The sequence below is a fragment of the Equus asinus genome, chromosome 23 (assembly GCF_041296235.1).
Source record: "Equus asinus isolate D_3611 breed Donkey chromosome 23, EquAss-T2T_v2, whole genome shotgun sequence".
Taxonomy (NCBI): Eukaryota; Metazoa; Chordata; class Mammalia; order Perissodactyla; family Equidae; genus Equus; species Equus asinus.
Window position 1 is genome coordinate 48,189,730 of NC_091812.1, and position 15,824 is coordinate 48,205,553.

The 15,824-nt window shown below is 35.1% G+C and overlaps 1 protein-coding gene across 10 annotated transcripts in view; it reads left to right on the plus strand.

Annotated features, from left to right (window-relative positions):
* Positions 1-15,824, plus strand: part of CCDC171 (coiled-coil domain containing 171) — a 295,440-nt gene that overhangs the window by 119,518 nt on the left and 160,098 nt on the right. For all 10 annotated transcript variants that reach the window (XM_070495543.1, XM_070495541.1, XM_014843487.3 and 7 more), the window contains one exon: positions 874-1,062. In XM_070495543.1, coding sequence (XP_070351644.1) covers positions 874-1,062 — 189 coding nt within the window. The remainder of the gene's footprint in view (positions 1-873; positions 1,063-15,824) is intronic.

A 15,824-nucleotide genomic window follows, 5' to 3' on the forward strand; every position in this document is an offset into this window, starting at 1 on the left:
TCACCATTAAAGATATTGATTCTTATCATGGATCTCTTGAACTGGTTAGACCTGTATTTACATGGTCTAGTTTCCAGATCTTAGTTGCAATTACATTTGCTCTTAAGGGACATGAAAAGAAAAACTGTTCTCTAAGTTTTTTTTAATCTGTTGAAGTAATGAAACAACATCTTGGCCTGATTTTAGGGTGAGAGCATTTTAGCTTTGTCTGATTGTCAAACACAACCATAGACACTGAGATTGAGGAAATGAGGGAATAAATTGTGAGAAGCACAGATGCTGTTCATGATTGTGAATATGTGTATAAAGGGTTTGAAAATTACTGATAATGAAAATGAGTACATGTTTTAACCTTCTGAGATGGTGTTATGTTTTAATAGTTTTTCATAGTTTCAAAATATCAGTAATTGTCATATATACTAGATGACTAGGATTTTCTCTGCAGGATTTTGAATGTGAGATAAAAAATGGTTGGAAGGTCTGCTTTATTATATGTAAAATGTTTGTAGATTTGTAAGTCTCATTTAAACACTTCCTTTCCCATTGAGATATCTGAATAGCTTGAGCTTTGGTTCTAGAAGTAAGAACAGTCTTAATTTTCTCAGTAAAATTGATTATAGAATGAGTAACTTTATTTGAAAGAGAAAAATAAAAGATTTGTCACCTAAGTGTACAAATAACATTTTCTGCTAAAATATAATTTGCCCTACTAATTCCTGTTTCTTAATTTCTTTGGTTTTCATTTTAACTTAAAATTTTTATATGATCTTAAGGAATAAACTATAGTAGAAAACTTCAGATGGTTTTTGGGGGTGGTAATACAAAGGATGGTTTGTGAGCATATTTCATTCTCTGTTGCATTTCCCCATTTAGATAAGTCATCTAGAGTATATCTGTAAAAACAAATCTGATACGATGAGAGAGCTTCAGCAGACCCAGGAAGACACCTTTAACAAAGTGGCAGAGCAGATCAAAGCCCAAGAGAGCTGCTGGCACAAACAAAAGAAGGAACTGGAGCTGCAGTATTCGGAACTCCTCCTGGAGGTGCAGAAGAGGGCACAGGTATGCTGCTTCTCCGAAGAGCTTTAAAAGATGAGATGCTCAGTCTTCTACTGTTTCAAGTGTTTCCTTTTAGTATCAGTTCCAAATCAGGTTAAAACTTCTTGAGAACCACACACAACTTATTAGACACGTATACACATGATTGCACAACCCCCCCCCCCCCCCGCCCCGCCTCGCCAAATGGATGTGTGTGTGTGTATTAAGGATTGTTTTTCACTTAAGTTTGGAAGTAGATGGGTTTTGGTTGAAACATCCCAAAAGGCATTGATCAATTAAATGCTAAAATTTTATTTATTTATTTTTAAAATAAAAGCTTAAGAGATTTGGTAAAATATTATCAGTTTTAGTGTAGATATTCTTTTACCCAGTTTATTCCATTTGTAGGAGTTCCTTTGTGAACTATCATTTTAATTCGTTTGGGGTTGAAATTTATCATACCTCCTAACGTTGTATGAGAACTAGAGTTATAGAGTTGTAGACCCTGTAGCAAAATTTTTGACTGTGAGATGTATCATGTCTTCTCTTGGATTTGATTGAGAACAGAAGTTATGGGTAGTTAACATGACCATATTTTTTCCTATACAAATTATTGCCAACATAATTTATATTGTTAACTATCGTCTCTGCCCAATCAAGAATAACATAATGATATTATTATACAGTATGGAATAGTGTATATATTTTTTCTATTGAATTTAATAAAAAGTCACTTGTTCTCAAGATAAGATACTTAGGAACCAGAAGATTGTATATTCTTCCCGTGCTTGATTCAGGAGTTAACCTCTTTATTTGGTCCATTCATGCTTATATTTATATAGATAAGTCTAATTTTAAAAACCCGTTTTATTCGTTTGGCAATAAACAGTGTCAGATTACTTAAAACAAGATCATTCTGTTTTCCCAGACATAAGGGCCCTATATGAACTTATGCCTTTCTCTATGAATTTGAATGAGTTACTGCACTCTCTAAAAGTAGTCATTTGTTCACTGTATGCAGGATGCCATGTGATATGTTCTGCATTTTCTACTACTGAAATAAAAGGTCTAAATAATTTATTTTATTTTTCTTAGAGGTAATGTTGACAGACAGTGAATCTTAAGTGTACAATTTGATGTTGTGTTCGATGTAAAGACCCATGTAACCATCACCCCATTTAAGACAAAACGTTTTCGTTATCCCAGGAAGTTCTCTTGTGCCACCTTGCAGTCAGTTTCCACTCCCTATAGGCAACCATTTATCTGATGCCTGTCATCATAGATTGCTTTTACTTGTTTCTGAATTTCCTGTCAATGGAATCATTCGGTATGTAGTCTTTAGTGGTTGGCTTATTTCACTCAACATATTTTTTTGATATTCATCCATGTTGTTGTGTGTATCAGTAGTTCATTGTTTTTTATGGTCAAATAGTATTCCATTTTATAGTTATACCACAATTTGATAGATTGTGAGTTGATGGATATTTGGATTGTTTCCAGTTTTTGGGTATTGTAAATAAAATTGCTACGAACATTACTGTACAAGTGTTTTGTTGACATATCTTTTCATTTCTCTTGATTAAGAGTGCAATTGCTAGGTCATAGGATATGTGTACATTTATAAAAAATTATCAAAGTTTTTTCCAAAATGGTTGTATCATTTTATATTTCCACCATCAAAGTGTGAGAGTTTCCATTGTTCTAATCCTCTGCAACATTTGATATTGTCAGTCTCTTAAATTTTAGCCATTCTAGTTGTTTTAAAATGGTATTTCATTGTTATTTTAATTCACGTTTTCTTGATGATTAATGATGTTGAGCAATTTTCATATTCTTATTGGCCATTCATATTCTTTTCTGAAGTGTCTTTTCAAGTGTTTGCCAATTTAAAAAGTTGTTTGTGTTTTTATTACTGATTTGTAAGAGTTCTTTATATATTCTGGATACAAATCCTTTGTCATGCATATGTATCACAGATATTTTCTTCCAATATCTCACTTGCCTTTTTATTTTTTAATTTTTCTTTTGATGATCACAAGTTTTAGAATTTTGATGAAATCCAACTTATAAATCTTTTTCTCTTTTGAGTATTTATTTTTATGTGCTAAACAATCTTTCTATACCCCAAGGTTGTGAAGATAATTTCCTGTCATTTCTTCTGGAAGTTTTATAGTTTTAGCTTTTATGTCTAGATCTGTGATCCATCTCAAATTAATTTTCGTGTGTGATGTTAGGTAGAGGCTGGGGTTCATTTTCCCTCTACATTTATTGTTTCCACACCATTTGTTCAAGACTTTACTTTTCTCACTGAATAGCCTTGGCTCTTTTGTGGAAAAAGAACTGACCACGTATGGGAACCACAGGTTTGTTGTCCATCCCTACAGTTTTGCCTTTTCCAGAATGTTATATAAATGGAATCATATAGTATGTAGCCTTTTGAGTCTGGCTTTTTTCACTTGCAAAATATGTTTGGGAATTATTCACATTGTTGCATGTATCAGTAGTTCATTCCTTTTTAGTGCTGAGTAATATTCCACGGTATGGATGTACCACTTTTTTTTAATCCAGATACTTGCTGATGAGCCTTTGGGTTATTTTTATTTTTTGACAATTATGACTAAAGATGCTTTAGACATTGATGGATAGGTTTTTGTGTGATCATAAGTTTTCATTACTCTTGGAGTCTAATTTCTGGGTTATACGGTAAGTGTATATTTAACTGTATAAGAAACTATCGAATTGTTTTCCAAAGTGGCTATGGCATTTTTCATTCTCACTAGCAATGTAAGAGAATTCTAATTACTGTGCATCTGTGCCAGCTTGTGGTTTCATCATCGTTTCTTTTTATTTTTATTCATTCTTATAGGTGCGTAGTGGTATGTCATTGTGGTTTTAATTTACATTTATCCCTAATGAAGAGTGTTGAGCATTTTTTTTATGCTTATTTGCCACCTGTGTATCTTCTTGGTGAATTATTTGTTCATATTTTTTGCTCACTTTTTATTGGGTTGCTTGTTTTCTTATTGCTGAGTTTTGAGAGTTGTTTATATATTCTGAATATAAGCCATTTGTCAGATATGTGATTTGCAAATATTTTTCTCCCATTCTCTTAACCGTACTTTTGCAGAGCAAATGTTGTTAAATTTTTTGAAGTCCAGTTTATCAATTTTTTGTTTTATGTATTGTGCTTTTAGTGTTGTGTTTAGAATTCTTTGCAAGGTCCCCAGGATTTCCTTGTATTATTTCTTCCAGACATTTTATAGTTTTAGGTTTTACGTTTAGACCTATGGTCCATTTTGAGTTAATTCTTATAAAGATGTAAGGTACGGGTTGATGTCCATTTTTTTTTTTTTGCATATGGATGTCTAGTTATTCCAGTACTATTTGTTGAAAAGACTATCCTTTCTCTATTGACTTGCCTTTGTACCTTTGTCAAAAATCAATTTACTATATTTGTGTAAGTCTATTTCTGGACTTTATCATCTGTTACATTTATTGATGTGTCTATCCTTTTTTCAATTCTACACTGATTTGATTACTGTAGCTTTTTAGTAAGTCTTGAAATCAGGTAGTGTGAGTCTTCTGGCTTCATATTCTCTCAGTGTTTTGAACTCACTTCTTTTATTCTAAATCTGCAGGAAGGCAGAGTAATTCACTTTCTGAAGTAAGGGAATTTTTTAGGAGAAGTTCTTACTGAAGTCTTTTCCCTGAAGATTGTATAACAGCCTAGGTTTTGATCCATGAGTATGCAAATGGAAAGTATTATTTTTATTATTCTTAAAAGTACATTAAGATTATATATTGGCATATAGTCTATATTATTTATGTACATATTTGAATTTTCATAAAATATGATTGAATACATAGCAGCAATTCATTTAAGTTTTATATTTGGTAAACTGCTATTATAATGCATATTATAGGACCTATAAATTTTATTTTAGAAAATCTTGTTGTGATTAATTCTGTATCTCTGCTTTTCTCCCCAAAGCTGCAATGCAAATAAAAATATTTTTATTTGAAAGTACTTAATGCATTTTCAAAAATTATGTTGATAAGGACACGAGGGGGAAAATTCCAGCTGTAGCAGAGGATTGTGGGTTGTAGAGGATGTTTGCTGTCAGATGAAAATAGCCATTAATAGAGGCTGTCTGCTGGAAAATAAATGACTTATCTATAAAGCCCTGTGTTTAATGTTTGGATATTGTAAAGAAGTGATTAGTAAAGGACAAGTAGTTAAATAAAAAACAGTTTTTGGATTTGAATTGCTTTTATCTGAAAAAATGTAGTAGAGTTATTTACAAGGCTTTTGAATGTGTAATCTTTAAAACAATTAGTGGAAATGCTGTTAGATAAATGAAACTTGTAGAACAGGAAGCTTGGTTTCAGCATCACAGCATGTTTTTAGCATTAGGTAAAATGTGCTAGCCAAATGGTTGGGTAATTCTTGAGTTTAAATACTTTGGAGCCATCACGTAAATATATCTCAAGCATCTATGCCTACTGAAGCATCTGGGCTGAGTGCCATATTACCTTCCTCTTACTAACGTGGCTTTTGTAATCTTAGTATTTATGTTCTTCTTTCTTTTCTATCTGAAAAAGATGAAATTAGTGGAACAAGAACTTCCTTTCTAGAAGTAAAGACTTTTCACTATCAGTTAAGTATGGTTAACGCTTGATGTAATGTTTATTGTAAACGCTTTAGGTTTATTTGACATTTTATTAAAATCAAGTGAATTTAGAATGGAGAGCAAAAATCAGACATTCAGGTTCATCATACTATATTCGGTTTTATTCCTTTATATCATGGTATTAGGAGTACATTTGGCAAGAAGTCTGGGTTAGTCATTGAAGTGTGATTAGATGTTGAAACTTTTTTTCTTTTTAATTGAATTCCAAAAGTATCCAGAGATAAAGTGCAACTTTTTTATATTGTTGGAGCTGATAGGTCTGCCGGAAATGATTCCCAAGAAGTCAAACACAGTCCTGTGCATGGTGTGTTTTGATTGACTGTGCATTGGTGTCAGTGGGCACCTCTAATGAAATATTGGACAGTCCTCTGACTGCTTTTCAAATAATTGCTTTAGAAATTGTTTCTCTTAATAATAATAATATTAATTGAATTTGCATAATGCAGGATAGATTTTTCAACACTTTTGCATACCTTTGCATGCCTCCTCTTACGGGAGCCCCACCACAACCAGATGGGACAGGTCATAGAAGCATATCCATTTTACAAATGAAGAAGCTAAGGTTCAGAGAGCTGATACTTATGTGTGCAGTGAGGAAGGCCTAGGGGTAGGATTAGAATGGAGATGACAAGTGTAAAGTGTTTAGCGCCTCGCTTGGCATTTAGAAATCACAAAGTGAATGTTTTGTGCTGTTTTAATAAATCATCATCATGCTTATCTTCCAGTCCTTTTTTCACTGTGCTGCAACCTGGTTTCTTTTGTAAATATGTGCTATTTTTGTGTATAAAGTAAGGTCTGAAAATATGTCTAGTGACAAGTCAGTTTTATATTTCTTGAACTCACGTTTCCGAGTGAATCTTGTTTAACTAATAATTAAACAGAGTATTGTATGAAAAAGCTAAACAATGCCACACTGTCAGCCATCCACAAATGGTAGGCCCCTTATCTCTTATTCCTCTCAGAATGTTTTTTTCTGAGAGAATGAATTTTTAGTATACTGTATTGCAAAATTGCTACTATAGGTAAGAATATCAAGGCAACTTCTACATAATGTAGTTAGTATTAATTAAAAAAATACTTTACATGTTATGTACCAGACATATAGGACACTGTATTTCATACTGTGTTACTAACAAAGAGGTGTAATACTTAGTTTTTTCCTCAAAATTGTCAAATGTAGTTGGGGAGGCACTATATAAACTCATGAAATATTAAATAGTATAAGGTTTATCACAAGGCTGTGTGTAATTAATTGCCAAAGGATGCTATAAACTTAGAAGAGGAGGTAGTCAAAGTTTGAAGGCTTCTTGGAGGCGACTGGAGCCAACCTGGGCCCTGTTGCCAGGATCTGAAAGCCCAGAAGGAGGGGAGACATGAGACAGATCAGATGTGAGAGGTATGCTAACTGTCCAGCAGTCTGAGGTAATATCTTTTAACAATCAGCAAATCAGGCATCTTGCCTGTATCAACACGTTTAGTCTAAGAATAAGGAGAACTCTGTTCTTTTGAGGGCTTGACTTATATAAAGGGTGTTTTATAATTTGTATTGCCTTACAAACAGAAGAGGGAACACAGGCACATACCATTTTTGGCACATACTATTTTCGACATGCTAAATTCACAAAATGAAAATAGTGTTTTTAAGTTAAGTAAGTAATCATTATGGGGTTTGAGTATATATATAAGAAGCCCAGATAATGGAATTGCTAGGTCATATGGTAACTCTATATTTAACTTTTTGAGGAACTGCCAAACTGTTTTCAAAAGCTGCTGCACCATTTTAACATCTCCACCAGCAATGTACGAGGGTTCCAATTTCTCCACAAGATGTGCTTTATTTTTAATGAGAAACATTTACATCATAGTAAAAGCACGTGAATTTATGTTTATTTTGTTTTAAAATATTACCATTGCATAAAAAGAAAAGATATGTAACATAAAAATAAGACATTTTAAATGAAGTACTTTGATGTATATGTGTCATTAAATGCCCAGTTTGCAATTTGTCTTTTTGCTAACATAAAGAATAAGAACTCACAGGGCTGGCCCCATGGCTGAGTGGTTAAGTTTGTGGTGGCCTACGGTTTTGCTGGTTCAGATCCTGGGTGCGGACATGGCGCTGCTCATCAAGCCGTACTGAAGCGGCATCCCACATAGCAGAACTAGAAGGACCTACAACTAGAATATACAGCTATGTATTGGGGGGCTTTGGGAGAAGAAGAAAAAGAAGAGAAAAAAAATAGAGGAAGATTGGCACAGATGTTAGCTCAGGGCTAATCTTCCTCAAGCAAAAAATAAAAAAATAAAATTAAAAAAAAAGGAATAAGAACTCAGCAAGCAAAAGTGATAAAAAAGAATTTTACTCCCTAGGAAAATGTCTAATTTCTAGCCCAAAGTCTCAGAGTTCATGCACTGCTATAAGCCAATAAGGTGTCCCTTAGAGCTCGTGTATTTCAGGAAGTAAGTTCGTGATTCACTAAGGAAAGAAGCTGTCCTCTGCCCCCCATTTTGGGTACACTTTGAATTTATCAGAGAGTAAAGGAAAACCAGTGAAATTAAATAGTATTTTTGATATGCCAAGGAAATCTGTGTAAGAGATATACATCCCATATTTTCAGGGTTTAAAAAAAAATCTTTTCAAGATAATGTTTTTTGGAGGGAATTTGAAAATATTATTTTTGAAATTAAACACAAGGCTGTTTTAGTACTAGGAATGCTTTTGTCCCATTTCAAGGCGATGTTCCTTATGTTTGTTTAAAAAATATTGGCCTTTAATCTCCTTGGGTAAAGAACATAGGGTTTTTTTTTTTAAGGAAAATTTGTTCTTATAGCTGTTTCCAGCTTTACATTCAAACAAGCTGTGTTCTTCAAGAATAATTCAAAGTAAATAATGCAATACCTCTGAAAGTCCCTGTGGAATATCAGAATTAATTTAAAACAGAATTCTGACATGTTGATAAGTTTCAAATTATATTTGGAAATTATATCATTTTTGGTTATATTTTCTTATCTTTAAAAATTTGTTTTATTTTAGCTGAGGAAGATTCATCCTGAGCTAACATCTGTTGCCAATCTTCCTCTTTTTTTGCTTCAAGAAGATTCACCCTGAGCTATCATCTGCATCATCTTCCTCTATTTTGTATGTGGGTTGCTGCCTCAGCATGGTTGCCTACAAGTGTTGTAGGTCCACGCCGAAGTGGAGTGTGCAGAACTTAAGCACTAGGCCACTGGGCCAGCGCCTATATTTTTTTCTCTTTACATTTGTAAAGGTTTTTATTCATTGGGTAGTTATTCAGTGCCTGTTATGGGCAAAACACTGTGTTAATCACCAAGGAACATTTTATAGAGGATCATTTAATTCATTCACTATTTATCAAATACCTACAGGGTATACAGCACTATGGTGAATAATTCCTGGCCTCTAGGAACTAGCACTCTATTGTGTTTGAGGGAGGGTAAATATACACACAGGAAATAAGTAAGGAGCAGTGTAAGAATGAAATGCCTGAGTGGTATAATTAAGTTCAGAGAAGGTCAATGTCAGTGTAAGTGAGAATGACAGTAAAAGGTGTCATGGAATAGGTAGATGTAGAGTGGGCTCTGAAGATTGTTAGAGTTTGAATAGCGTTAGGGCAGTGGGAAGGGACAGGACCTGGGGCTGCTAGAGAACGTGGGTAAATTGTGGAAAGTGGTGGTGAGGTTCATGTCTGGATCCTGAAGGAGCAGACTGTTCTCTCCTTTTTCATCAAGCTGAGGATCTTGGGGGAAGGTGAAGTCTTTACAGAAGACGCTGTGTGGGCGTGTTGACTTGAGAGGAGAACCTGGTTCAGTAGAGACAAAGAGCTTAAGGCAGTAGGAGATTGGATAAACCTAGCCGGGGGACCTTGGGTGAATTATTTAACTTCTCTAAACCTCATTTCAGTATCTGTAAAATTGCATTTCCTCATTGGCTCGTTGTAAGGATTACAGGAATTAATATATGTAAAGCATTTAGAACAGTGCCTGGAACACAGTAAGCACTATAATGTCCAAGCTATTACCATCGTAACAGAGAAATCAGAGGTCCCACAGTATCCATCGAGACTTGCGTTTTAACAGGAGTGAATTGAAATGAGAACAAATTTCTACCAATATGGCATTTTTTCTCTGTTGGTCAATCTTTTTTTTTTTTTTTCTTGAGGAAGATTAGCCGTGAGTTAACATCTGCCACCAATCCTCCTCTTTTTTTAGCTGAGTAATATTGGCCCTGAGCTAACATCTGTGCCCGTCTTCCGCTATTTTATATGTGGGATGCCTGCCACAGCATGGCTTGATAAGCACTGTGTAGTTTTGCACCTGGGATCCGAACTGGCGAACCCTGGGCCACCAAATCAGAACATGTGAACTTAACCACTGTGCTACTGGGCTGGCTCCTGATCAATCTTTTTTTTAATGCCTCTGGAATTTTAATCATAATTAGCAATCCTATCTCTACACCAAGGTTAAGTAATTTACCTATGTTTTCTTCTAATGGTTGTGTGGTTTCATTTTTTACATATAGATCTGTGGTCTATTTGGAATTTACTCTTGTATAAGATATGAAGTATGGATCAAATGTTATCTTTTTCTTTAAAAAGCATCCATTGTCCCAAAGCCGTTTAGTTTGTCTTTTCCCCAGTGCTTTGAATTGCCACTTTTATCACTGAATTTTTTTGTGCTTGCATCTGTTTTTGGATTTCCCGTTCTGTTCATAGGTCTTTTTGTCCATTCGTGCACAAGTAACATGACGTTTGAATTAGGGGTTTTGTTGTGTGTTTTAATATATGGTAGGGCTAACCCCCCTCAATTTTCTTCTTTTTTTTATTTTTAAAATTGAGTCCATAATAGTTTACAACATTGTGAAATTTCAGTTGTTGCGTTGTTACTTGTCCATCACCATATAGGTGCTCCCCTTCACTCTCTGTGCCCTCCCTGCAGCTCCCTTCCCCTGATAACCACTCAACTGTTCTCTTTGTCCATGTGTTTGTTTATCTTCCACATGTGAGTGAAATCATGTGGTGTTTGTCTTTCTCTGTCTAGCTTATTTCACTCAACACAGTACCCTCCAGGTCCATCCATGTTGTTGCGAATGGGATGATTTTGTTTGTTTTTTATGGCTGAGTAGTATTCCATTTATATATATATGTTATATATATATTATATATATGTATATATATGTATATTATATATATGCTCTTATATGTATTATATGTATGTATATTATATATGTATATACACCATATCTTCTTTATCCAATCATCAGTCGATGGGCACTTGGGTTCTTCCACATCTTGGCTATCGTGAATAATGCTGCAGTGAATATGTTTCTTTGAATTGTTGATTTCAAGTTGGATAGATACCCAGTAGTGGGATAGCTGAGTCATACGGTATTTCTATTTTTAGTTTTTTGAGAAATTTCCATACTGTTTTCCATAGTGGCTAAATGTTTGCATTCCCATCAGCAGTGTATGAGGGTTCCCTCTTCTCCACAACCTCTCCTCTTTTTTGTTTTAGTGATTATAGCCATTTTAATGGGTGTAAGGTGGTATCTTAGGATAGTTTTGATTTGCATTTCTCGGATGATTAGTGATGTTGAGCTTCTTTTCCTGTGCCTATTGGCCATCTGTATATCTTCTTTGGAGAAATCCGTTCATATCCTCTGCCCAATTTTTGATCAGGTTGTTTGTTTTTTTGTTGTTTGGTTGTGTGAGTTCTTCATATATATAATGGAGATTAACCCCTTGTTTGATATGATTTGCAATTATTTTCTCCCAGTTGGTGGGTTGTCTTTTTGTTTTGATCCTGGTTTCCTTTGCCTTGCAGAATTTCCTTAGTTTGATGAAGTCCCACTTGTTTATTTTTTCTTTTATTTCCCTTGTCCGGGAAGACTTGGTATTCAATAAGATCCTTTTAAGATCGATGTCAAAGAATGTACTACCTATATTTTCTTACGGAAGTTTTGTGATTTCAGGTCTCACTTTCAAGTCTTTGATCCATTTTGAGTTAATTTTTGTGTATGGCATAAGGTAGTCATCTACTTTCATTTTTTTGCATGTGGCTGCCCAGTTTTCCCAGCACCATTTATTGAAGAGACTTTCTTTTCTCCATTGTAAGATCTTAGAACCTTTTTGCAAGATTGTTTGTCCGTAGACGTGTGATTTTATTTCTGGGCTTTCAGTTCTGTTCCATTGATCTGTGTGCCTGTTTCTATACCAGTACCATGCTGTTTTGATTACTATAGCTTTGTAGTACCTTTTAAAGTCAGGGATTGTGATGCCTCCAGTTTTGTTCTTTTTTCTCAGGATTGCTTTAGCTATTCAGGGTCTTTTGTTGCCCCATATGAATTTTATGATTCTTTGTTCTATTTCTGTGAAGAAAGTCATTGGGATTCTGATTGGGATTGCACTGAATCTGTAGATTGCTTTGGGTAGTATGGACATTTTAACTGTGTTTATTCTTCTGATCCATGTGCATGGAATGTCTTTCCATTTCTTTGTGTCATTATCAATTTCTTTCAATAATGTCTTATAGTTTTCCTTGTATAAGTCTTTCACCTCCTTGGTTAAATTTATTCCTAGATATTTTATTCTTTTTGTTGCAATTGTAAATGGGATGTATCCTTGAGTTCTCTTTCTGTCAGTTCGTTATTGGAGTATAGAAATGCAGCTGATATTTGTAAGTTGATTTTGTACCCTGCAACTTTGCTGTAGTTGTTGATTATTTCTAATAGTTTTCCAATGGATTCTTTAGGGTTCTGTCTATTTAAGATCATGTTGTCTGCAAAGAGCGAGAGTTTCACTTCTTCATTTCCTATTTGGATTCCTTTTATTCCTTTTTCTTGCCTAATTACTCTGGCCAAAACCTCCAGTATAATCTTGAATAAGAGTGGTGAGGGGCTGGCCCAGTGGCATAGCAGTTAAGTTCGCACGTTCTGCTTCTTGGTGGCCCGGGGTTTGCCGGTTCAGATCCTGCGTGTGGACATAGCACCGCTTGGCAAAAGCCATGCTGTGGTAGGTGTCCCACATAGAAAGTAGAGGAAGATGGGCACAGATGTTAGCTCAGGGCCAGTCTTCCTCAGCAAAAAGAGGAGGATTGGCAGCAGTTAGCTCTGGGCTAATCTTCCTCAAAAAAAAGAGTGGTGAGAGTGGGCATCCTTGTCTTATTCCTGTTCTCAGAGGGATGGCTTTCAGTTTTTCCCTGTCGAGAATGATGTTGGCTGTGGGTTTGTCATATATGGCCTTTATTATGTTGAGGTAATTTCCTTCTATCCCCATTTTGTTAAGAGTTTTTATCATAAATGGCCATTGGATCTTGTCAAATGCTTTCTCTGCATCTATTGAGATGATCATGTCATTTTTAGTTCTCATTTTATTAATGTGGTGTATCATATTGATTGATTTGCAGATGTTGAACCATCCTATGTCCCTGATATAAATCCCACTTGATCATGGTGTGTGATCCTTTTGATGTATTGCTGTACTCAGGTTGATGATATTTTGTTGAGAATTTTTGCATCTATGTTCATCAGCAATATTGGCCTGTAGTTTTCCTTTTTTGTGTTGTCCTTGTCAGGTTTTGGTATCAGAGTGATGTTGGCCTCATAGAGTGTGTTAGGAAATATTCCATCTTCCCTAATTTTTTGGATAGTTTGAGAAGGATAGGTATTAAGTCCTCTTTGAAAGTTTGGTGGAATTCACCAGGGAAGCCATCTGGTCCTGGACTTTTGTTTTTGGGGATGTTTTGATTACTATTTCAATCTCTTTACTTGTGATTTTCCTATTCAGATTATCTATTTCTTCTTCATTCAGCCTTGGGAGGTTGTAAGAGTCTCAGAATTTATCCATTTCTTCTAGATTGTTCAATTTGTTGACATATAGCTTTTCATAGTGTTCTCTTATAATCATTTGTATTTCTGTGGTATCCATTGTAATTTCTCCTCTTTCATTTCTAATTTTATTTACCTGAGCTTTCTCTCTTTTTTTCTTTCTGAGTCTGGCTAGGGGTTTGTCACTTTTGTTTATCTTCTCAAAGAACCAGCTCTTTGTTTCATTGATCCTTTCTACTGTCTTTTTTGTTTCAATTGTGTTTATTTCTGCTCTGATTTTTATTATTTCCCTCCTTCTGCTGACTTTGGGCTTTTTTGTTCTTCTTTTTCTAATTCAGTTAAATGTAGTTTGCTTATGTGGGGTTTTTCTTGTTTGTTAAGGTGGGCCTGTATTGTGATGAGTTTCTCTCTTAGAACTGCTTTTGCTGCCTCCCATATGAGTTGGTATGGTATGTTTTCATTTTCATTTGTCTCCAGATATTTTTTTATTTCTCCTTTAATTTCTTCAGTGATCCATTGGTTGTTCAGTAGCATGTTGTTTAGTCTCCACATCTTTGTCCCTTTCTCAGCTCTTTTCTTGTAGTTAATTTCTAGTTTCATAGCGTTGTGGTTGGAAAAGATGCTCGTTATTATTTCAGTCTTCTTAATTTTGTTGAGGCTTGCCTTGTTTCCCAACATATGGTCTATCCTTGAGAATGTTCCATGTGCACTTGAGAAGAATGTGTATTCTGTTGTTTTTGGGTGGAGATATATATATATATATAATAATATATGTCTATTAAGTCCATCTGGTCCAGCATTTCATTTAGTTCCACTGTTTCCTTGTTGACTTTTTGTCTGGATGATCTATCCATTGATGTGAGTGGAGTGTTGAGGTCCCCTACTCTTATTGTGTTGTTGTTAATATCTCCTTTTAGGTTTGTTAATAGTTGCTTTATGTACTTTGGTGCTCCTGTCTTGGGTGCATAGATATTTATAAGTGTTGTGTCTTGTTGGTGGAGTGTCCCTTTTATAACTATATACTGCCCCTCTTCGTCTCTCTTTACCTATCTTATCTTGAAGTCTACTTTGTCTGATATAAGTATTGCAACACTTGCTTTCTTTTGTATGCCATTAGCTTGGAGTATTGTCATCCATCTGTTTACTTTGAGTCTGTGTTTGTTGTTGGAGCTGAGATGTGTTTCCTAGAGGCAGCATATTCTTGGGTCTTGTTCTTTAAACCATCTTGCCACTCTGTGTCTTTTTATTGGAGAGGTCAGTCCATTTACATTTAGAGTGATTATTGATATATGAGGGCTTAATGCTGCCATTTTAACAGACAAAACCATTTGTTTTCCAGTTCTCCTGCATTTCCTTTGTTTCTCGTCCTGTGTATTTTGGACTACCAATTTGGTTAGGTAGTTTTTTAGGCTGGATTTCTTAGTTTTCTCCTTATTTATTATTTGTGACTCTGATTACTTTTTTGTTTAATGGTTACCATGAGGTTTGTATGCAAAATCTCGTAGATGAGATAGTCTGTTTTCTGTTGACCTCTTATTTCCTTACAGTAAGCCGATTCAGTCTCTTTCCCCTTCCCCTCCTACATTGCTTTTTGTCACATCTTATTCCATCTTGTGTTGTGAGTTTGTGGTTAAAATGACAACATCATCTTTGTTTTTGGTGTTTTCCTTCCCTCCTTCCCTTTTTTTCTTTTTTTTTTTTTAAAGATTTTTTATTTTTCCTTTTTCTCCCCAAAGCCCCCTGGTACATAGTTGTATATGTTTAGTTGTGGGTCCTTCTAGTTGTGGCATGTGGGATGCTGCCTCAGCATGGCTTGATGAGCGGTGCCATGTCCGCGCCCAGGATCCAAACTGGCGAAATCCTGGTCCGCTGAAGTGGAGTGCATAAACTTAACCACTCAGCCACAGGCCTGACCCCTCCTTCCCTTTATTTCTAATGTTTTACATAAGTATTTGCTAACCTGTTCTGCTGCATAGCTCCAATTTTCTGATTTTTTTTATCTCCTTATTCAGGTCTTTGTAACCCCTTTCTTCATTTTTTTTTTTTCAAGTATGAGGGCCTTCTTGAGGATTTCTTGTAGGGTTGGTCTTGTGGCGATGAACTCCCTTAGCTTTTGTTTATCTGGGAACGTTTTTATTTCTCCATTGTATCTAAAGGGTACTTTTGCTGGATAGAGTATTCTTGGATGAAAGTGTTTGTCTTTCAAAAATTTGAATATATCATTCTACTCTCTCCTGGCTTGTAAGGTTTCT